The following is a 23,442-nucleotide window of genomic DNA, read 5'->3' as shown; positions in this document are numbered from 1 at the left end:
GGCGTTTTAAGTAAAAGAAAAAACGTCCATGTTTGCGTTGCAATGCTTTATTTTTGATGTCTCTAGAAATGTTTAGAACGAAATTTAAAAATTGTTAAAACCAGGATTGCAAATAATGCATTAAAAAATAATTAAACTAACGCTTTAATTATTTATTTATTTTATATTTTGTAATTCTGAAAATTTTAATTAAAAATAGTTTTTACATTTTTAATCCCAATTACCGGGTTGAAAAATAAAGTTTAACCTTACTTAAGGGATTGAAAAATAAAAAATTTTAATATAAATAAAATTCTCAAAATTTTTTTATTTTAAATTTTTAAATCCAAATACCGGATTGGAAAATTAAAAAAAAAGTTTAATCCCAAACATATGGTATAATTAAAAATTAAAAAACTTACTTGTTTTGGAATTTACAATTTACCCAGAGCTTTTAACCAGAGCTCGCACAGAGCCATAATCTTTAATACTATAGTCTTAAGTTTGTTGACCAGTGATCTATAGTATTAAAGATTATGGCTCTGTGCGAGCTCTGGTTAAAAGCTCTGGGTAAATTGTAAATTCCAAAACAAGTAAGTTTTTTAATTTTTAATTATACCATATGTTTGGGATTAAACTTTATTTTAAATTTTTAAATCCAAATACCGGATTGGAAAATTAAAAAAAAAGTTTAATCCCAAACATATGGTATAATTAAAAATTAAAAAACTTACTTGTTTTGGAATTTACAATTTACCCAGAGCTTTTAACCAGAGCTCGCACAGAGCCATAATCTTTAATACTATAGATCACTGGTCAACAAACTTAAGACTTTCAAACAATTTATATGATTAAAAATAAAATGTTCAACTTTTAACTCCAAACATCTTCAATTTTTTAAATCTCTTGGAGCAAAAACTAAATTTTTAATTTCGATTTTGGGATTAAAAATTGAAAATCTAAAAACTAAAACTAAAACTCGCAACCCTGGTTAAAACTAAAAATGTTAACTAATTTTATTTATTTCATTTTATAATTATTATATAATATTTTAAGTAAGCCCTTAACTTCGTAATGTTTTTGATCACATGGTAGTGAAATTTACTCTATGCCACTCCTCTTTGCATCTAAATGCCAGCGGTAAATATAATATTTAGCATATTCGATTTAAAACAGTTTCTAATTTTTAAACAAAATGAGATTTTACAGCTGCATTTGTGTGTATGTGTCAAAAAACAACAAATTCATCAAGCATCAAGTAGAACATTGAACGTGGAAGAGTTTAGCTAACTAACAAAGTGAGTGACATAACCTCTAACACCACCTTTACTTCCGCTCTTCTGCTTATTCTCTTTTTTTGAAATTGTGCAAAATTAACGCTAGTGAAACTGCAAATTTAAACACACGAATACTGACATTTACAAATTACAAATAGTCCATAAGTCCATGTCAATCAGTCGGAAACGGAAAGGTTTGCGACCTATTTCAATTCGATGTACACTGCAATAAATAAATATGCAATTAAATGAAGCCTATTAAATTGCGAAATAAGCTGTTACATTTATTTCAAAGCTCCTGCCAACATTTCAAGCTATGCAAATATTGAATGGGAAGAAACTAGCGCATAATGAAGGAATCATAAGATATATAGTGATAGTGATATTTTGCTTTGCTTAATCTCCTGTTAGCTTAATACATAGTATATGCATAGAATTTTTGACTTACATAATATTAAATTAAATGTGTGTATATATGTCTACATATGTATATACAAATTTAAAAACTTACTGTTACAACAGTGTATTGAAACTTAAATGACTATGCTACGTATGCTCTTATAGCATACTTATACAAGTATTTAAAATTAATCATTAATATAATGCTTCACGGTAAGTGTTCTAATGCACACACACACATACATGTCTTACGAGTCAGCGCATAGCGTAAAACGAGAATCTCTATTCACTTCAAATATAAGCAACATTTTACATAATAGTAAACTTAACTACGCAATAGTAATTCACCAACTTATCACCAACCCTCTATGGAACCATAATATAACAATATTTTTGTTGACAACTGGGCGGTCAACACTTAGCTACAGAAAAGCATAAATAGACTTTGTGCTTAATTATAAATATATGTACTAAACTAATAGAACGCTTTCCTTTTTCTCTAATCTAATTGCAATATGTTAGACATAAATGTAGTATATATCAAACGAAGTTGTTTACACTGCAACAACGCTAACACTCCCTTTACTCTATTCATATCGACTTAATGCTGATATATCTTTATAGTAGATCTACTAAAGCTTCACCTAAGGTAATGATAGTTGGCATTTTAGCAAAGCATACGGTGCTATAAATACATATGTACATGCACACAACAACACTTCAAGTATGCATTTGACGCACCCGAGTATGCCGCGTAATAATGCACCAGGGTTGTTGGTGATATTAGTCATGCGATCGTTAGCAATGTGCTTCACAACTGATGCGGCTGCCGCTGCTGATGCTGTTGCTCCAACTGTGTCTGCTGTTGTTGTGGTGGTTGTTGTCCGCCCATTGCAATGCTATTGCTTGTTACCGCGCCTTCAACACCTGGCATAGTTGCTGCTGTCGCTGCAGTCGTCATTTGTCCTGCTAATTCGTCTTGGGCAGTGTTGTTTGCGCACTGCTAAAACCACGAACGATTGATGTCATAAGGCTTGGGCATACCCAAAGAGGATGGCCGGTAAGCAGTTGGCGGCGGTGGCTGTCCATAACCAGCCGCACCAGCACCACGTCCTAATAGGCCTTGATTGAACATGAGGAAGTCCTCGCGCCGCAAATATGAGGAATATAACTGAGAATTGGGATCAGCTAATTGTGAGGCGCCTGTATTATGCATGAATGAGTAGGGTGTAGCACGTGGTGTTGTATGCGCTGTCAAAAATGGATATACACTCGCTGCCGATGCGCCTGAATTGAGCGCCGATTGCGCTTTCTCCGCAGCGCTAGCATCGCTGGTTGAATTGCGATGAGCCGGCGCCGGCGCAGTTGGCATATAGTATGGATTTGAGGCATCTCTGAATTGGTCCAGATAACTGCTGGCCGCAGCTGCTGCCGCTTGATCGCCGTACAAACCGAGAGTGCCGGGTGTGGGACCGAAATTGAAAGCGCTACCAGGCACCATGCCTGTGACTTCCGCTGCGGATGTCTTCAGCGAAATTGCCGTCGCTACATCAACGCCTCCTGCTGCGGAAACATTTGAGGCTGCTGACGCAGTTGCTGAGCTGTGCGCGGTTGAATTGCCCGTAGCAGCTGCCGCGGCCGCTGCAGCCGCTGCAGAATTGGAACTGCCAGTTGTGGCAAGCGGTGAACCAACGCCACCGGTTTTTAAGCCAGCATATAGTGGAAAACCTTGTTGCAGTGCTTGCGCATGCGCTTGCAAATGCGCAGGCACTCCGCTTGAACTTTGGTGGGCGGGCTGTGCTGAAGCTACTGAGGTGGCGCTGGACAATTGCGACATGTGGGCTGCCGCTGTGTTATATTGTGATGCATGTAGGTGATTTTGCGTCATCTGTTGCTGGTGCTGTTGTTGTTGTTGCTGCTGCTGCTGATGCTGCTGTTGTTGTTGCAATTGTTGTTGCTGTTGCTGGCGTTGTTGCAACTGTTGTTGTTGTTGTTGCTGTTGGAGTTTCGCAGCCGCTGTAGCTGCTGCTGCCGCCTCTGCGGCAATCGTTGACGCTTTCTTTTTGCGGCCACGCTTAGCTGGAGCCTGCACTACAGGAGCCACTGGCTTTGCAGTCTCTGCGACAGCAGTTGCATTCTGCTGTTGCTGATTAGAGGAATTATTACTGCAACTAGAATTGGTGTTCGGAACACCGACACCGTACGTATTGGATGCGGCAGCAGCAGCCGAAAGTTGCTGCGGGTTGCCGTACATACCACCGGCGCTCGCACTCATGGCCGCAATGGACGCAGGGTTAGAGTACAGCTGAGAAGTTGAGAGATTTTTCGCGCCTCCTGCTGCATTGTACATATGAGCTGCTGGCGGCATATTCTTGTCGTAAAAGCCAGCACTAGCAGAGGACAAGCCGAACAAACTCTCGGCCAAAGGATGCAACAGCGAGGCAGCCGGGTTGCTGTACGTCTGCGTTGGTGGTGGCGCAGGCGTCGGCTTGTTATATGCCGAAAGATGGTGCGTTAGGTGGTGGTTGGACATATTCAGCATGTTGCTGGCGTCAAGCGTTGTTCCGGCAACCGATGCTGTAGCGGTGGATGCAGTCGCTTTAACGGACAACTGTTGGTGCTGTGTATTTTGTTGCTGCTGTTGCTGTTGTTGTTGTTGTTGTTGTGGTTGTGATGCTTGCGATTGCTGCGTCTGTGCTGAATAACTCTGGTTTATTTGCTGTGCACGGCCTAATTGCTGCTGCTGCTGCTGCTGTAAACTGCTTGCACCATAATTTAACGGTTTATTTAGCAAACTGGCTGTTATACTCTCCATGCCTGACTTGGATAAATGTTGAGATTGTGTTTGCTGCTGTTGCGCATGCTGACTATGTTGCAACTGTTGATGGTGCTGACTCTGCTGTTGCTGTTGACCATGCTGCAGCTGATTGTGTGATTGCTGTTGCAATTGTTGAACCTGCTTTTGCTGTTGCAACTGCTGGTGGTGCTGCTGTTGCTGTTGGTTGGTGGCAGAATTGGTTTGCTGATGTGATGGCTGTTGCTGATGATGTTGCTGCTGTTGTTGCATTTGACAACTATTATCCTTTGCATAGTCCTTGGGAAACCCCATCGATGCTGCACGGTTATACATTTCGAACGCTTTGTCCGGCGTAATGCTGCCTAAATGCTTACCAAACGGCATGGCGCCCAAAAAGCTGTCGAACATTTGCTGTTGTTTGCTAATCTGTGTTGACAACTGTGGCGTTTGCTGTTGCAAGCCGGTATTGCTATCACACTTTTGTATTTTGTTCGCTGTGCTGCTTCCACTGGTGCCGCTATAATCCATGCCAAGCATGTCTTCGGCTGTACGCTTGAGGGGAGTAGGGTTAGTGTTCGAATTCACCGCTGCAGTGGTTGGTGTCGCAGTTGAGACTTGAGGCGCAGAACTGGCGACCGTTGCCGTTGATATGGCGGTCATTGAGTTTTTATGTGCCTGAGCTTGTTGGTGCATGTGTTGCATAAATGCCACCATATCGTTGGCGGAGTTGTCGCCATAGCTGAGTGTGGCGTTTTGTCTCTTTTCAGTATCGGTCTTATCTGCAACGGGCATTTCTTTGTTGTTGCAAGCGGCCGCAGCGGCGGCTGCAGCAGCTGCCTTCGATTGATATTGAGCGTAAGTAGGATATTGCGGCTTTTGCGATGTTTGCTGCTGTTGCTGTTGCAGGGTTTGTGGTTGCTGCTGTTGCTGTTGCAGGGCTTGTGGTTGCTGCTGCTGCTGTTGTTGTTGTTGTTGTTGCTGCTGCTGTTGATGATGCAATTGTTGTTGAGCATTCTGTTGTTTCTGCTGCTGCTGCTGATGCAGAAGCTGTTGTTGTTGCTGCTGATGTGGTTGTTGTTGCTGTTGCTGTTGCTGCATTGGATCCTGCAACTGTTGCACTCCTGCCATATTCCAATCCGCATGTTTTGCCCCATCTAAAATGGACGCAGCGGCAGTACTAAGAGCAGAGCCGTACAGAGCTCTCAAGTTGTCCGTCTGCTGCTGTTGTTGTTGCGGATGCTGCTGCTGTGGTATCATCGTCTGTGGCTGTGGCTGTTGCTGTGTTGTCGCCATAGCCGGTACATTATAAAGATCATGCGACGTTGGCACATAACTTGGCACCGCCGTTGCACTAGCAACATTGGAGCCAATATTATTACCGTTATTATTACTATTGCTGCTTGCAACACTCGGTTTTGCTGTTGGTACCGATGTAGCCACTGGCGTCACCTTAGCCACATCTGCATTTTGTGTTATTTGATTAAAGTTCAAAGACTCCGGAGTCCCGACGGGTGCCTGGTATGGTGAAGGACTCATACTGCTTTGGCTGTATGGTGAGAGCGCATTTGCATTTTGTTGCGTCTGTTGTGGTTGCTGCTGCTGTGTTTGCGTTGGCTGTGTTTGCGGCTGCGGCACTTGCGATTGATACGGCGAATTCATTGGCTGTTGGTAGGGCGAATGAGGCTGATCGGCCGGTGAATGTGCCAATGGTGTAGGCGGTTGTGTCGCCGCAGACGAAGCAGGAGAATCTACACTACTAGTCATGGGGCTATGCGGTTGCTGATGCAGAGGCGAATGGACCGAGGTAGCACCAACTGGTAATGCAGGTGTTGCATTGGATGATGTGTGTGCCGGGCTACTGTGTGTCGGTTGGTGGAACGGTGAATGCTGTTGTTGATGATACGGTGAATTGGGATGGTGGTATGGTGATTGGTGCGACTGCGTGGTGTATGGTGAGCTTTGCGGCTGTTGATATGGTGAATTTGGATTGGGCGTACTTGGGCTCATCGATGAATTATAATCGGATTCTTGCGAACGTGGTTGCTTATACTGATCGTAGAGATTCGGCAGTGGTGAGGTGGATGAGTAAACGGGCGTTTTGGAAGCTTCAGAACCAGATGGATTGTAACTATTTGCGCCACCGTACGGTGATGTACCACTTAACTCCGGTGTTGACACATTTGGCGATGAAGCCGATGAGTATATATGTTGTGAGTATTGGGGATATGGTGAAGGCATTTCACGTGGGCTACAACTTTTATCAGGACTGCTTTTAGTAGTGGTGTCTTGATAGAAACCCGCCTTTATTGCGCCATTCAATGGATAGGGTGAGGTAGGCTTGGTAATTTCATCTGGTTTTGGTGAAACCATTATCGGTGATGCACCAATTGGTGAAGCTCCAATTGGCGAAGTGTAATTTGCACCCGCATAGGAGCCGTAACGTTCATCGATTGCTATACGCGGCGAGTCGGGATCCTGACTGAACGAAGAACGCTCGGATATGGTGCTACCAGTGCTGGCCTTACGCTGCCTTGGGGCCGATGGTAATGAAAAGTCGACACCACCCGTAATCGATGCCGCAGTAGGCGATCGGCTTGCAGCGGTGGCACCAGTCGACGATATTGACGCTGATGCAGCGCCATCATTCGACTTTGTCGAGCTAGAGCCAACACCTGCACTAGATGCCGATTCATTGGCGTCTGACTGTTGCTGTTGCTGTTTCTCTTCCTCCTCCGATTTCTTAGCTTTCTTTGGTACCCCAAATGCCTTTAACCAAGCACTTAAATTGGGCTTTTCCTTTGCGCCTGCAACGTTGGCAGAGTCCGCATTTGCAGCAGATTTATTCTCTAACAGTTTTTCAAACGGTTTAGTATAGTCGCTGCCAGACACTTCAACAGCCTTCTTTTCCGACTCCACCTCAGAAACAGCAGCAGCTGCTACTGGCACTTTTGGTGTAAAAGGCGAAATTATTTCAAGCGCAGAGGTGGTTTTGCTCGATTTCTCCTCAGCGTCTTTTTCTGTGTTATTCATTAATTTCGCCTCAGTTTTACTAGCCAACTCGTCGATAAAATTATGTGATTGCCCCAAGGCAAAATCATCGGTTTTTATAACCGTACCCAAGCTTAGTTTGGGCGCATTATCGCCAGTGTCTACAATCAGCGCATTTTTCACTTCTTTCGTTTTAGCCGCCACGGGACCCAAGGGGAAATGCTCGTCAGGTTTATTTATATTCTGTAAAAGATTACCTTTTGCTTTACCTGGTTGCAAACGTTCGATTGTGCGAAGTAAATCTTTGCGCCGCGGATTGGCAGCCGCCTGCAGCTTCTCTTTCAGCGATTTTCGCTTTGCTTCCTTAGCCAACTGGTTTTTAATGTGCGGCGGTGGTGGCGGATTCAGCAACAATTGTGTAGTGCTAGGCTCTTTGGGTTTCGGTGGCGCCAAGGCAGTCAAGGCTGGCGCACTTGTGGCGGGAGGTGGTGGTATCAGCAAAGTAGGCTGATTGGCAGCGGATGCAGATGCAATTGATGATATCGATGGTGCCGTAACAACTGAGTTATTGGATGAAGCATTTGCTGACGTGCTCCCAACTGAGTTGACAGACGTTACCGAATGTGGCGGTGTGCCACAACTCGAGCTTACACTGCTCGCTGTGCCGCCTACCGCGCTACTTGAGGTGCCCGTAGTTATTAACTCTGAGATCACTTCTTTCTTAAGGCCACCGGCAACAACAGCGTCACCATCGGCCACTAAATCAACTAGAACATCTGCTAGTTTAGTTGGGACTAAATCGATTTTAGGTGGCGCGATCGGTACTGGCCGTCGAAAGTCGGCCGGTTCTAATTTGGCGGGTATTGCTGCATCGAACTCATCTAAATTGTAGCGTGAAGGTGAGTTGCTTGCAGAACTAAACTCCGAAAAACGTGGCGTATGCTCCAGCCAACGATTAATGTCTTTAAGCGTCTGCTCAGTTTCGACATCGAGTGCCTCAATGTTGGTCGAAGACGTCTTATTCGACACAGCGCTGCCGGTTGGTTTATTGTTAGCCTTCTTGTTGGCAGCAGCACTCGCGGCGGCCTTCTTTTGCAAAGCTTTTTTTGGCGGCACTGGCGCTACTGTCTTTTCAGCAAGTTTCTTTGGCGGATCTTCCTCTTGTACTACAGGAGCTGTTGGTTCTGGTTTAGGCTTGTCCTTTCGTTTTGCTGTCTGTTTATCCGGCGTTGCAACCGGTTTCTTTTCTATGCTTTTGATGCTCTTATTCGGAGAAACATTGTTCGTTGTAATATCTTTGCATTCTTCATCTGCAAGCTCGGTTTTCATAGGTGACTTCAATGCTTTGGCAGATGGTTTCTCATCAGTTTTCGTACTTTTCTCCTCATTTGGTGGGATTTTGATTTCATCAGCATCAGATACTTCTTTTACTTCCTTTACGCTTGTGTTCTTTTTGGCTTTTTTGTTGTTTTTGCGCGCCTTAGCGTTTTCTCCGTTGTTTTTGTCAGTCGCTTTTTCTATAGCTTTGGTTGTGTCCTTCTTCTTGGCAGCGCTTTCTTTCGAGCGACCTCGCCCAGTTTTCTGGCTTTCTTCAACTGTATTCTGTGCTGCGGTCTGTTGCAAATTATTCGCTCGACTACGCCGGTATTTAATCAGCTCATATTTATCCAAGAAAGGCAACAACATCTCAAGCTCGGCTTGTTTTGCTGCCTCTTCCGCTGCCGCAGCATCAATTTCGGCATTCTTTTTACTAGCAATTGCCGTTCCAGTCTTACTTTGCGGCTCATCTTTTTTCGCATTACGTGGATTTTTCTTAGATGCGCGTTTTGTCTTGCGTTCCTCGCTGGAAGCACGCTCCGGAGTTGAGCTGCGACTCGACAAAGACTTAAAATCATCCTCTTCATCGTCACTAGCTGTATGCTTTTGATTACAATTTATTGCCGTTGTGCTGCCGGGTACCTTTTTGACTGTTGTCAGTAAATCGCAGAGATCATCGTTAAGTGCACTTTTGGAATATTTCTTATGCAGATCCACCTTAAACGGTGACATACTGCGCGAACGCGAGTCATCATCGTCGTCGATTACCTCCTCCTCCAATTCAGAAGCTGATGCAGCAAGCGCATCCACTGCTGGTGGTGGCATATCCTTATTCACATTGGATTTTTTCTTTAGCAGCTTCTCCGTTTCACTCTCGCTTCCACAGTCGCTTTCGGCTTGAGCCGATTTAGACTTTCCCTTCGACTTGCTGCTCTTGCTTTTACCCTTTTGGTGTTTGTTGGATGTGTGCTGCTTCTGATTTGATTTATTTGGTGTAGTTTTTTTCTTATGCCCAGCGATAGTACTAGATTTAGTATGCGATTTGCTCTCTTTGTTTGCCTTATTTTTGCTCTTTTTAGCAGCAGGATATTCAAAACTTTCATCATCGTCATCGGCGTCATCTTCGGTTTCCGGCTCAGGCTCCACATCCGATACTCTTTCAAGCTCCGGCTGTGGTTCCGGCTCCGGCTCCAATACCGCCTCTAGCTCTTCGTCCTCGGACATAGCCGAATCTTCAGAGTTATAACTTCTGGATTTACTGCCTTTTTTGCTTTGCTTCTTTGATTTTCCACTCTCACTTTTTCCTTTTGAAGACTTATTTGATGACTTGGAGAGTTTTTCGCTTTTATTTTTCTTGCCTTTTTTCGATGAATCTTTTGTTTGTTTATTTTTACTCTTCCTTGTGCTCTGTTCATTTTCCAAATCTTCATGAAAATCTTCATTAACCACAGTCTCCTCCATTTCGAAGTCATCTTCATCATCTGTGCCATGTTTTTCAGCCATTGCTGCCTTGCTTTTCGATTTCTTCTTACGTCTTTTATCCTTTTCTTTACGCTTCCGCTTGGTGCCACGTTGGTCTGGAGCACCACTATTTCCTTCATCAAAGTCTTCGTCCGCACTATCGGCATATTTGTCCTTATTCATCGGTATTACGGATTCATGCAACTGAGAATGCGCATGCTTTTTGTTGCTTTTCTTTTTTTGTGTAGTTTTATCCACAGCATTCTTCTCCGCATCCGTTGTTATACTCTGACTGTCGCTACTTGCATCTTTTGAAGACTTTTTATTGAAGTATTTCTCACGGAAGACATTCATTTTGGAATCTGCTGCCGGATAACCCAAACTAGGATCGTCCTCCTCATCGTCTGACAAATTATCAAAGTATTTCTTAGTGGCCTTGTCGAAGGCCTCTTGCAAGTTATTTACCATTTCGGTGTATTCTAGAAGACAAATTTTATAATTTAAGTACCTTCAGCGCTACTTATATACTAACCATTGTTGTGTCCATTGTAGAGGCGACAGTTGTTCACAATCAATTTAAAATCATTGCGAAAGTCACTAAATTTATTGTATTTACCACTGTCCAGTTTATCCTCCATCTTTAGGAGATCCATTGGTCTGTACGAAAAACGAAGACAAAATTATTAGAGATCAAAATCAAATATACGGAATTAAGAAATTTAGCATAGATTATTATCCAAGGCATCGCTAAAATCCGCAGATATTGTTAAGATCGTACCACTACAGTGTATAGCTGTCATTTGAACTGACTAATAAAAAAAAAAAACAAGTAGGGAAGTGCTGATTTCGGGCGTCACCGAACTTTTTATACTCTTGCAACTTGCAAGGATCAAAGCTGACTAAATACCTTCAGGTTTTGGCAATATTAAAAAATGTAGCGAAAAGGTTCAACTTCGTTGTTCGACGAAATCGTGAAGGGACTACAATCAAATTATTCATATTAACTTATTTTGAAAGTCATCGACCCACTTAGTATTATTACTTTATTTTACTTCCCGCCAGCGAAAGATATATATGTGATATAAACTTAACCGAAGAGGCTAAATTTAATATTATATATGGAGTTCATGTGAAACACGTCAACTAAAATATTGGAGTTCATTATATTAGACATAATAAAATTTTATTAATTTTAAGAAAACGTGTTCACTTAATTTCATTAAAATATCGGGTGGAAACGAAAATCATTAGATAGGATGGTATAAATCGGATGACTATAGCATATAGCTGCCATATTAACTGAACAATCGGAGTAAAGTGCTTGTATGGGGAAACTCTTTCATTTGACGAGATATTTTTACGAAATTAGATCGGAATCAAGTTCTTGTAAGGAGCTTCCGTGCAACGGAAGTTAACGTTTTTTCTTGTTTAAATTTTTATTAAATTTATTTACAAATATTTCTGGTTATGGTAACCTTAGTTCATATACCAGAAGAGGAAAAGGTTAAAGGGATTTCGCACAAAAAAAGTAACAGGACGAAACTGTGTAACCGCTATTTCTATATTTTTTCGTACGCAAAAACGCGGAACCGTTCAGGTTCGAATACCCGACTGGCTGCAGAATAAATAAATAAAAATAATGATATTTACAAACTCACCTTCGTATAATGGAATAATATCGTGGCGCTATGTCCTCCTCAACGGGATCCATAAAGGGCCAGGCATCGCGGTGGTTCTTCACATAGACGAGCACTTTGTGCATACCGATTTGTAGTACTTCTTCCGTTTCGGTGAAACTGAGAAAATTCGTATTCGTGGAATTTTTGGAAGCATAATTAAAGGCGTTCAACGAGGTTGATGTCAATTGATTGGTGGCACAGGAATGCATATGGAAATGGGAAGCGTGCGTTTGGTGCGTATATTGTTGATGATACCGGTTATGATTATGGTTATAGTTATGGTTTGGGATGTGATGGTGATTGTGATTATGATTATGATTTTGGTGATGATGTTGATGGTGATGGTAATTGACAGATGAATTGGAGCAATTATTGGATTGGGAGGTTAAAAAATTTTGATTAGTAGATTTGTGAGAACTTTGGTTTTGATTGTTAGCATGTTTCAAATAGCATTTAGTCACGGCTGTCGCCGTTGTATTGGCGCCTGACGAGGACGTTGACACAAATGTTTTTGCTGCTGTTGCTGTTGTTGTGACTACGGCTGCTTCTGCACCATGCGACGCATTTCTAAACACAGTCGAGGCGGTATGATTTGAAGTGATTTTGGTACTTGAGGTTGTGGTGGTAGTGACGGTTGCTGAGGTTATGTTTTTGGTGTTTGAGGTGGTTGTGGTAGTGGTGGTGCGATTTTTACTAAATACATTTCTACAATTTACAATTTTTTGTGTACAAAACCATATATGATGTTTGTAGTGGTTGTTGTTTACATTTGCGGTTGCGATGATGATAATGATGAAATCGGAGAATAATTAAGATGGTAATACATAATTCATTATGAATTATATATACATACATATGTACATATATTTAAGTATGTAAGTAATTAAGTTGGGTGTTCCAATACATGATTGATATATTCACAAATTATTTACAAATCAGCGAGAAGAAAATTTTCAAATACGCATTTGTGTGCGTTTGTATGTGTGTGCAAGGATAATGTGTGATGTATGTTTGAATGTAGTACAAAATGAAAGAGAGTATAAGCAAAAGAAAAGGGAAATGAATTGTTAAATATTTACAATATTAACTAGTTTGGTTTTGGAGAGCAAGAAGAGGCTAGCTTTTTCACAAACTACATGGAAATGATAATGAGAAAAGAAGAAGCATGCGCAAAAGGCTTCAATAAATTAGGTGGTTTAGAAAATTGGACGAAAAGAATAACAAACAACATGACTAACATACATACATAAGCTGTCTTCGATTGCTCATTTCTCTGCTCTCTTGTCAAAAAATGTACATGTGAAAGCAACAACAAAGCTATCGAGTTGCAAGTTTTTTTTGCATATTTTAGCTTTCTTTTTTTTTTGTATTTTTAAAACATAAAATTTAAAATCAATTATAATAATTCATAGAAAACCAAAATAAATGGTTGCAGCAACATTTTTTATCGCGAAAAAAAAAGAAATTCTCCACTAAGAAAGAATCATAACACGATTGCGCATGTGTGCGCAGGGTTGCACGACAAATGCTGCCCGTTTGTTTGAGCATCTGGAATAGTTTGTTCGATTCGTTGAAGAGTAGCGCTTTGCGTATCGAAGACAACTAGAGATACAAATGAAGAAAATATTTACATACATACGCACAATAAGCTATTATGCCAGCAACCTGTGTCACCAATGTTTTCACCGATAAGCTGTCACATCTAAATTTATGAGTCAAAGCATGTAGCACATATGAGTAATTGATTGTGGAATTATGCGGATTAAAGAGAGTATGCAAAAATGTTGATTAATTTCAAAACCCGATTTATCCAAGCGAGAACCCTGCTGTGATGCAGGTGAACTTTCTCAATTCATACATTTTTTGCATTTAAAATGTCATTTTGACCGGAATTGCTCACATTTGGATTATTTATGATTATTACGCAGATTTTGGCAGAAATTAACATTCTTATCAAGCCTTGAATATAAGCCAGAGAAGATTATAAGTTTTTAAGTTTTAACTTAATTTCAACAGGAAAAATTTGAACACATAAAACATGTTTGTAACGTACGGCCACCAAAAGTTGTTGTTTTAAGGCATGCTGCCGAGTTGACAGTCCCTGACCTAATAAAATTCCGATTTGTTACGATAACGTAGCCCAACTGTCGTGAGAACGGTCTCAACAAGGTTATTAATTATTACGCACACTCAAGCATACTCTCTAAAATAGCCGAGCATAACTCTTCACAGCATTGTTGTTTTTTTTTTTTTGAAACATGAATCTGCACAAAACAAGCAACAGCAAGAGAATGCATAAACAATTTTTGTGTTTTTTGTCACACACAACAAAATAAAATTCAAACTTTAGTGTGAAAAAGTGAGTTAGAAGCTTATTAAAGAACTTTTATTAAGTACATTTGAGACACTTACTCATCGGCGCTTTTATCCGAGTTCTGTGAGGATGACTGCGCACTAACAGCCGTTGTTGTTGTTCCCGCTACCGCCGACGCAGCTGCTGCAGCTGCCGCTGCCGCCACTTTTTTCTTATGTCCACCACCGCCACTGCCATGATTCTTCTCCGCAGTGACACTAGCATCAGAGGATGCATTCGACCCCGATGACGGCCCACTGTGTCTATGATGCTTCTTATGACCCGCACTGCTCCCTGATCCCGACGATGACTTTGCCTTGTTTTCTGCGCGTTCCGATGTTGCAACTGTTGTCGCGTCTTCGCGCAAAGCAGGCGGTATGAATATGTTACCGGTCAACGATGAGAGTGAATTGTTGGTTTGTCTGCCGGGCAATTTCATATTGCTGGTTGGTGCCATATCATGTACAATTCCTACGCCGACCTCTTTCTTTACGATCGTTGTTGTTATGTGCTGCGTGCCAGTGCCTACGGCGCCTGTGGTATCACCCAATGCGTCAACAGCGCCCACAGAAGAAAGTTCATGTAATTCACCAGTCGCGGCTGCCTCACCAGTAAATTGTCGGCAGAAGTTCTCCTTATCCTCGGGACTCAGGGAAGGTGTATGCGTAAGGACGTGGTTGCTGGTGTGCTGGCCGTTGCTGTGGCTTTGCGTCTGCGACCGCGTTTGCTGATTTTTGCTATTGTGACTGCTGCGTGTTTTGGCAGATTTGTTGTTGCTATTGCTGCTTCGACTATTAGTATTACTATTGCTGCTGCTGTTGCTACTGGTGCTACCACTCTGTTTTGGTGTTTTGTCTACTGCTACGACCTCTTGTATGTCTTTTGTTATTGCACGAGCAGGTTCAGTGTTGTAAGCATCAATGTTGTTACCACTGGTGCCATGCTTGCGACGACGTCGATGCTCGCGAGATTTCTTTTTCTGCTTCTTTTGCGACTTCTTCTTCTTGTGGTGCGACTTTTTCACTTTCGCAGGTGCTAGCTGAGCCGATGGAGTGAATTGTGTGTCGTCTAACGGTCGCTGTACCGTTAGCTGCAACTGATCACAGCTTAGTGGAAAGTGGTGCTCAGTTTCTGCTTTCTGCAGAGCGGAAGCGGAGGCGTTGGTGTATGCAGCTACAACATGAGAATTCACCACATATTCCCTTTCATCAGCCGAACCGTCTTGTGGCTCAATTTTGATGTTTTGTAAAAGCAACTGTTGGCTTGGCAAACAGTGATCATGTGTAAGCGAATAATCTTTTGGAACTGAATCAGTTGTGTTTACAGCACCGTCGGTTGCACAATCAACAGTTGTCTTATGATTGGCCTCCAGTTGCTGCACACTGTAGCAATCCTCCGTTTGGTGCTCTTTCCCGTTTTCGTTTTCGTTCTCGTTATTATTGTCGACTTCTTCCTCTTCGCCCTCCGGTGTTAGACAAAAGGTTTCACGATGACAGAGAAACTCGCTAGAGTTTGTGGTGGCTGTGCGGCGTAAGGAGCTGGCGTATGTGGAGATGCCGCTGGCTGTCGATGTGGATTGGGAGCTGCAAGGAAAAACATTTTTTCTAATTAATACGCTTAAATACACGTTTTTTAATTTTATTAAACTCGATGCAAATGACAGCGATGGCATTTATTGATTTTAATCGATATGTTGTGTAAGAATTATGTATGAATTTGCTTGTTTTGCAAAAGGCCAAAGCAATATAAAGAAATAGGATACAAGTAGCGGCAAACATAACTGAAAGATGCAATAAACGGAAGTGTTTCAAGAGTTTTTTTGAACACAGTAAATGTGAAATTGATATACGAATAACGGTACACCATAATTTATTAAGAAAAATGTTTCCTCAGGCTACCAATTGGGTCGTCGTTTTAAAAAAATTAAAATAAAATTTTAAAAAAATCTTCATATGTAAGAGTTCTGTATTCAAAATGCTAATTTTTGTTCAGCCTTATTAAAAAAAAAACTCCAATAAACAAAACGTGTAAGTTATTACCCTCTTTTGAAAAAGCACTGTAGCGTTCAGGTTTGCGTTTTTTTAAATTCAAACATTTTTGGTAAAAATGAAAGTTTAAATTTTTAATTAAATATCTAATTTTTAGTCCCCCAATCCGAATTAAAATTTAACTAAAATAAAAAAAAACATTTTGATTCTGGTTTTTTTTAATAAATTTTTTTTTTTTTAATTTGAATAGTTAAAATTAAAAATTTAATTTTTAATCCATTTTGTCAAAACGTGTAAGTTTTTACCCTCTTTTGAAAAACCACTGTAGCGTTCAGGTTTGCGAACAATTTTTAATTCAAACATTTTTGATGAAACATTAAAGTTTAAATTTTTTATTAAAGATCTAATTTTTAAGCCCACAATCGGAATTAAAAATTAAACATTAAATAAAAAAAAAAACATTTTGATTCTGATTTTTTTTAATAAAAATTAATTTTAAAAATTTAATTTTTAATCCTTTTTTGAGTTTGTCGACCTCCTGTGCTCTAGAGTATTGCTTTAAATTTTTTTTCTAATTTTTACATCGGTATCTTTTATTTTTTATATTATTTTTTTTTTTTTATTTGAGATTAAAAATTTAAAAATTAAGTTAATTAAAGTTTTCGGGTTAACAAAATAAACACAATTTTAATTCAAATGGTAGCGTTGGATATTTTTATATTTGAAATTTTGAATACGACTGTTCACACTTATGCTCGAATAATACCGTTTACTTTTTATTGAATTCGAACTTCACGATGGTTGTGTACCAAAATGGGTATAGCAAAAGTCGTCGGTCTTAATGTGTTTAAATAAAGTTCGCAACACAAATCGAGATGAAGCTTATATCTTAATAAATAACTTAACTAAATGTAAATGTAACACATGAGTAAATAAATAATTATTAAAAACTGAATTAAATGCTAGAAATTTAAGACAAAAAAGCATGCTTACATAGTTTTTTTAAATTCTTTTATTAAAATTGTATAAATTTCTTTCGTTTAGTTGAGTAACGAAACCAAACGTAAGTTAAGTCCAATTTTGTTGTGATTACCACAATAACCGAAATAAATGCAAATAAATGGCTGTCGAAGTCGCTAAATTTTACATGTTCCGCTGCTGCAAACTGTTGTTATTGCCACGGACGCCTCGTAACAAGTTACTTTGGTTTTGAGTTTTTTATGCTTAATGTTGTTGTTTTAGTTTTTCAATGTTATGACGATTTCCTTTTTCATAATCTCATAGAACAGGCTTCGCCAGCGCTACACTATTTCGCATAGCATGAAATATTTTTGGACATGCAAATTTTCCAAAAGAAACGTTCAATTTCTAGTGTGCTTACTTAGCAATGGTTTGAGTATTGTTTGTGAATGGGCAGTCAGTTGTAATTAGCTGTCTTATGAAATGTCAACTTATGGAAAATCTTTAACCGAAATTAACTTGTCGGAATTTGGCTGTTTGCAATTTTTGGTGACAACAATCAGTCAAATCAAGTAATTAATATTTATGCATATATATTCCACTATGAAAATTAATCAAACAGAAATAGATCACAGCATAGGTATGAACCAATTTCAAGCGCATAAAATCATAAGCATACATAAAATCAGGCAAAATATTTGTGTTTAATGCAATATGAGTTTGGTTTTTTTTGGTTTTACTTTCGCATTTTTGACAGTATGTAGTTCTTATATTTTTAATTTCTTGGACAAATGGACAAGTGAAAGCAGGTATAGGTGTGATATATGTATCTGTAAATGTTTGTATGTGTGTGTGCGTTTATATGACTCCACGAATGTCAGTTTACTTCGCATGCGTGTGTTTTGAATGATTATGATTTCTAGATTTCGTTTTCTTCTGCTGTTCTTTTCGTTTGTTTGTTCTGTTGCTGTCTGAGTTCGGTGTATTTTAATGGATAATAAGTAATTGATATGCGTTCGCATTCATTTTCATTTGATTACAGTTCTCTAAGTGTGATGGTGTTTTTTGTTTTTTTGTTTTTGTATTTTGAAGATTTGTTGTCGTTTTTTTTTTTTTGACTTTTGTTCTTTCTTTCAATTTTGGCTATCCCTAGTGGTAGTAGTAGAAGTACGAGTAGTAGTGGCAAGTTCTCTCGCTAACCGTCTTCTTGCTCTGCTCTGTACTGACGACAACTGCTGATGTTTCAAATTCGTTGGCGGCTCGAATTGATAGCGTTGACGTTCTCGCAATAATCGTTCCTGCTCTTGGCGCGCTTTTAGCTCGACGATATTACGTATGCGTGTCGAATTCCGTACTTGAAGTAGTCTGTGAATGAATAAATGGAAAAATATGTAGAAATAATTTGCATACGCATGTATTTTTATATACATATATATTTGTATAATATACTTATTTTTTAAGTTTTTGTGTTTTTTTTTCGATTTATGCTTATACTGAAGATATCATATGAAATAAAAAAGTTTTTCATACAACGACTTGATTATGATCGATTAGATTGTATGGCAGCAGTATGCTATATCCGATTTAAATAATTTTTTCGGACTCAGACTCAGCTCATCCTGCTTATCATTTATATATATATTTTACAGGGCCTTCGGTGCTACAAATTTCGATGCAAATAATATATTGTGTCCAGGGTATAAAAAAAATCTATATCTCTTTTCAAATCATTCTACCTATTTTTAAGTGACTCAGGTACGAAGTGTGGGTGTGTCTTTGCACAGCTACATGCTATCCTTAAGTATACGTAAATATTGCTATTTAAACAAAAAGCTATCAAATACACATTATAGGCAATAACTTAAATTCTTAATATTAGCGCGCTTTTTTGTTTTTGGAAAAATGTGTATATGGTTTAAAATTCGTACACAATTTACTTACTTTCTGCGTCTCAAACGTTCGCGTTCACGAAAAAGTTGTGGTAATTTGGGTAGAAAATTTTCATCTAATATCTGATACAATTCACGCTCTTTGGCATTCGTTGAAGATTTAAACTTGCTAGCTAAATTTTGCCAATCCTCTTCGGTGAAACAAATTACTTGCCACACGGCACCTTTAACATTGTCGCTTCCTTTGCCATTCAGTGATGTGGTCGTTGATTTACTACCGCCAATACCACCGTAACTATTCAGCGAAGATGCTGGCTTATCCTCGCGATATAATCGCGTGCCATAGAAATACCAATAGCCAGAATTTTTCGAATCGTATCCGAGCGGCTCAACACGCAAGCTATCCGCTTCCAAATTACTTAGTATTACTTGTACGTCGCAAGAGTCGAGGCGAAAGTGGCATAAATCGTGTAGTATTTGTAAACGTTTGCGCACCGGCAGTGACTGAAAATCAATGTCCGTATCAAAGTGGTTTTCGGTATTGTGTATGCGACACTGCTGGCGTAGAAAACGCCTCAAGAACATCTGATAATTGCTATGGGTTATTTCTTTTGCTACCGATTTGAGCGCATCGCATCCCTTTAATAAACGCACAATTAACTCGGGAACAAGCGCAATTTGATCCTCATCCGTACCATCCGACAACAGCGCCGACTCAAGATCCTGTAATATAATTTAGCGTTATAAAGTAATGTAACTTAAATATGCAATACAATCTACCTCGATATCGATGTCGGGCAAGTCAAAAGCGGAACTAAACAATGAACAAAAATGAGATATGCACGGTATCTCCCACCATGATTGTATGTCTGTAAGACGTAAAAGTTAATTTTAGTGATTCGAAAAGTTGCATTAAAGGAAAAGCATACACTCACCCAATAGCCCGATAAAAGTAGAAACCATTTATATGTACTTTCACGCTTTTTTAAATAATTAAATAGCTATTTTAACAATTCCTTGAGTTTTGTTCCTTTGCTAAAATTTTCTTGTTTGTTTGTTTGTTAAGCTGTTGTTACAATTATTGCTTCGGTTACTTAAATATTATCTGCTTTCGTATAACATCCTTATGTGAGTAAGTTCAAGGCATTTTGTTTGCTCATTAGAAAACCACTTTACGAAAACAAACTAGCTATATATATGGTAAATATGCTATGTATGTACATGTAACACCTGCAAGGAGAATGTTGTCACTTGCAAATTGCTTATTTGTCATATCCACACAATGTTTAAATAAAATAAATTCGTTTCATGCATAACTCGAAGTAATTAATAAGACTTAACTCATAATTAAATTGTAAATTCAGTGTATACAATGTTGACATTAACGTATTTCCGTTTCTAGTATGAGAATGTTTACTTAAAACGGGCAAATTTAATTTTATATATGAAATAAATCAAATTTATGATTATTATTGTATATAACAAAAATTTTATGAGCAATTTCTTAGCGTTCAGAAATATTTTTAATGAATATTTGTCAATTTTAAACACAAGGTTATTGCACCGCAAAGCTAATCGACAGCTCAGCATGGCGGGGAAACAAGCGCCAAAATTGACATGAAGCTCCACAACTGGTAACCAAAGGCCCATACATATGTACATACATACGTGTGTATGTATGTACATAGTTTATGTAGAAGCTAAGTGTGTTGAGGAATAAAAAAAAGAAATTAGCATCGAATTACCGGTAACTCAGGTAGGTGACTAGAAGAAAGAAAAAGTAAGTATAAACATGCATATTCATATACACATACATATGTATGTACATACACATGTAGCATTGTGATAAGTAACAAGAACAAAAAAATATAGCGAACCCAAAATATAACCATTTACATCAATTTCATAGCACAACTTCAGTACCATTCTTAAACATAAAACTAATAATTTTAAATTTAAGGTTTTCATAAATAATGATATATCCTTTGCAGTTTCTTTTCAATGAAAATTTCTCAACAACGACAATATAATATTGTAATAGCCATAAAGAATTAAAAACACATGTGCTCAAGCTCGAAAACATGAATTTTTCAAAAAGGCATCTGTTTATCACAGATTTTTGAACGATATGAGAATGTACTATATTTTATAGAAAGTGAAACGCAGTTAAAGTAAAATATTATTTCGACGAAAATTACCAAATCAATAAATATATTCATATATGTATGTACATACATATGTAGGTATATACTTATTTAGAACTCTTTGCATGTAACTTTTGCTAGTGTAATTTGTAGTTATAGTGGAGATTAGTCGATCAATCTCGCTAAGGCCAATCTAAACAGGTGCAAAAAAAAAAAAAAAAAATTATATACAAGCACAACCTTCTGGGTGTTACTATTTAATTTCAACGCTCAACACTATGCATTGCTGAAGCGAATTAGACTGCCGGAATTCAGTTGCCACCTTTTCATTAATCAGCCATGCAATATTTTCCATTTGCCATTGCAGTTTATTCTAAACTCTCAACTTCATTACATATATACTAGTCTATACATGTGATGTGTAGGTAAAAAGTTTGGCGCGCACATTGCACTAAAAGTCAAGCACCTCAATAAGCCACCCAACCAAAATCATTTCCTTTGCTGCACCAAAATGAAGCAATCGGAAATCAAAACAAAATACGATTAGAAGAAACAGAGAATCTACTTTCTTCGACGCCGACGTCAACACACTTTACGTTATTGTAGCCGACGACGACGCCGTTGTTGCCGCTTACAGCGCCGTAGTGATTTCCGATGTGTTGGATTGTTTTGATTTTGAAAATGCGTACACAATACCGCCAATAGAGACAGTTAATTATATTATGCTTCCTGATGCAAAAAAGAGTACATTGGAGACCGTACAGCGGCGAAAAGATACATCAGCTGTACTACTCATTAACTACATTTTTTATAAAAATAAAAATCAACAAACAGAGTGACATAGCGCTTGCTTGCAAAGCTTTATCAACAAAGGTGCGAAGGAAATGACTAATACCACCTGCGCAATTATATGTATGCTTTTCCGTTTCCTTTATGTCAGTGAGATTGCTGTCAAAACGTTTGCTTGCAGTAGAAAAAGGTATATATAGTGAAATTTGTATGTCCACAATTACTTTATAAATTCGCACAATACAGGCTAGAAACTATGAAAATATAATATACATAGGTATAATAAACAAAGCGTATAATGCTACATTGTTAATATATTCGATTGATATTGAGCGTGTGTCTGTTTGGACTAGCTAAAGGCGCGCAATCAGAATTTATTTACTCAAGACACGCAGATCTGAATGAATGTAGAAATGTACATATGTACGTTCACGTAAGTGCCATATACATATGTATTAGCGGAGCAAAGCCGAATGATAGAGCTCTAGCGCACGAAGGGAGCCATTGGGAGTATTGTAGTGCGCAAATTGAGCGTTTTCATGAATATGCGTAAAAACCAACAACTACAATACGTTAAATACGCACCTCCCGCCCATTTATGAAATACATACATACTTATATTTTCTCGCTGTTTTGACACTTCTCTTTCTTTCAAGTATAATTTTATTTCATGCAATGAACTTAACTTTTGTTTTTTGTTAAAAAGCTTTAAAAATAAAATTAAAACATAAATTGTGTATATTTCTTTGCCTACCTCCTCCGCCGACACTTAGTGCAAACAGTTGTTGCACCACTTCGATTTTATCCTTTAAATTTAATTTTTATTTTTAATCGCAATTTTATTTTATCTAAAAATATACATTTATTACGTTTTATTTCACTAATCGTTTTCGTCTTCTACATTTTATATCATTGTTTCTTTATATTCTTTCTTGGTCAATAAATCATGTAGAAAGATTGTGAAAATTTTTTAGTTCCATCTTTACATTGGTTCGTATGTTTGTGTACGTGCTCATTCGTGTATGTGTGCTTGCGTACGTTGAGCTCTTTCTTTCGTTTCCGATTCTAATTTTTAACTATTTTCTTAATCTTTTTAACTTTTCACTATTTTAATCTTAAGACAAGAGGTATATAATGATATTCTACCAATAACACGATTTTAAGGCGTTTGCTTATATTATTTTCACTTGATACCTCTTTTAAATTTTCACTCCACAAATTTTTCACATTACACATACACACGGCAAAACACTTTCCTAACTTTTTCCACTTTTACCACAAAACAGCACTACCGAATACGTTCAACGCACGAAATAAACTGAACAAATTTTATTCCACTCTGCCTTACCACACGACAATCAAACGAAACAGGATGAACATAGAATAAATATAATATATCTACTTCCGTCGCACACCATCGAA

At 38.7% G+C, this 23,442-nt stretch overlaps 1 protein-coding gene and 1 long non-coding RNA gene across 3 annotated transcripts; one reads left to right on the top strand and one right to left on the bottom strand.

The window, feature by feature from the left end:
* Window positions 1-1,500: 1,500 nt before the first annotated feature.
* dikar (CECR2 histone acetyl-lysine reader dikar) lies at window positions 1,501-23,347 on the bottom strand. Its single transcript, XM_070111774.1, has 9 exons — window positions 22,775-23,347; window positions 20,023-20,317; window positions 19,868-19,956; window positions 19,140-19,810; window positions 18,399-18,563; window positions 14,310-15,833; window positions 11,877-12,602; window positions 10,751-10,875; window positions 1,501-10,697 (listed from the first exon to the last, which is right to left on the bottom strand). The coding sequence occupies exons 2-9, from the start codon at window positions 20,048-20,050 to the stop codon at window positions 2,659-2,661; spliced, it is 11,367 nt and encodes a 3,788-aa protein (XP_069967875.1). The 5' UTR covers window positions 20,051-20,317; window positions 22,775-23,347; the 3' UTR covers window positions 1,501-2,658.
* On the top strand, window positions 20,317-22,746 carry LOC118682738 (uncharacterized). Of its 2 annotated transcripts, XR_004978533.2 has the most exons (4): window positions 20,317-20,409; window positions 20,642-20,843; window positions 21,079-22,210; window positions 22,267-22,746. It is a non-coding gene; the product is annotated as an uncharacterized lncRNA (long non-coding RNA). The 2 variants fall into 2 exon arrangements; XR_011397050.1 differs by having other exon boundaries at window positions 21,079-22,746.
* Window positions 23,348-23,442: the final 95 nt, after the last annotated feature.

The sequence above is a fragment of the Bactrocera oleae genome, chromosome 6, assembly GCF_042242935.1.
Source record: "Bactrocera oleae isolate idBacOlea1 chromosome 6, idBacOlea1, whole genome shotgun sequence".
NCBI lineage: Eukaryota > Metazoa > Arthropoda > Insecta > Diptera > Tephritidae > Bactrocera > Bactrocera oleae.
The sequence above is the reverse complement of the archived record's forward strand: the minus strand, read 5'-3'. Positions and strand labels throughout refer to the sequence as shown.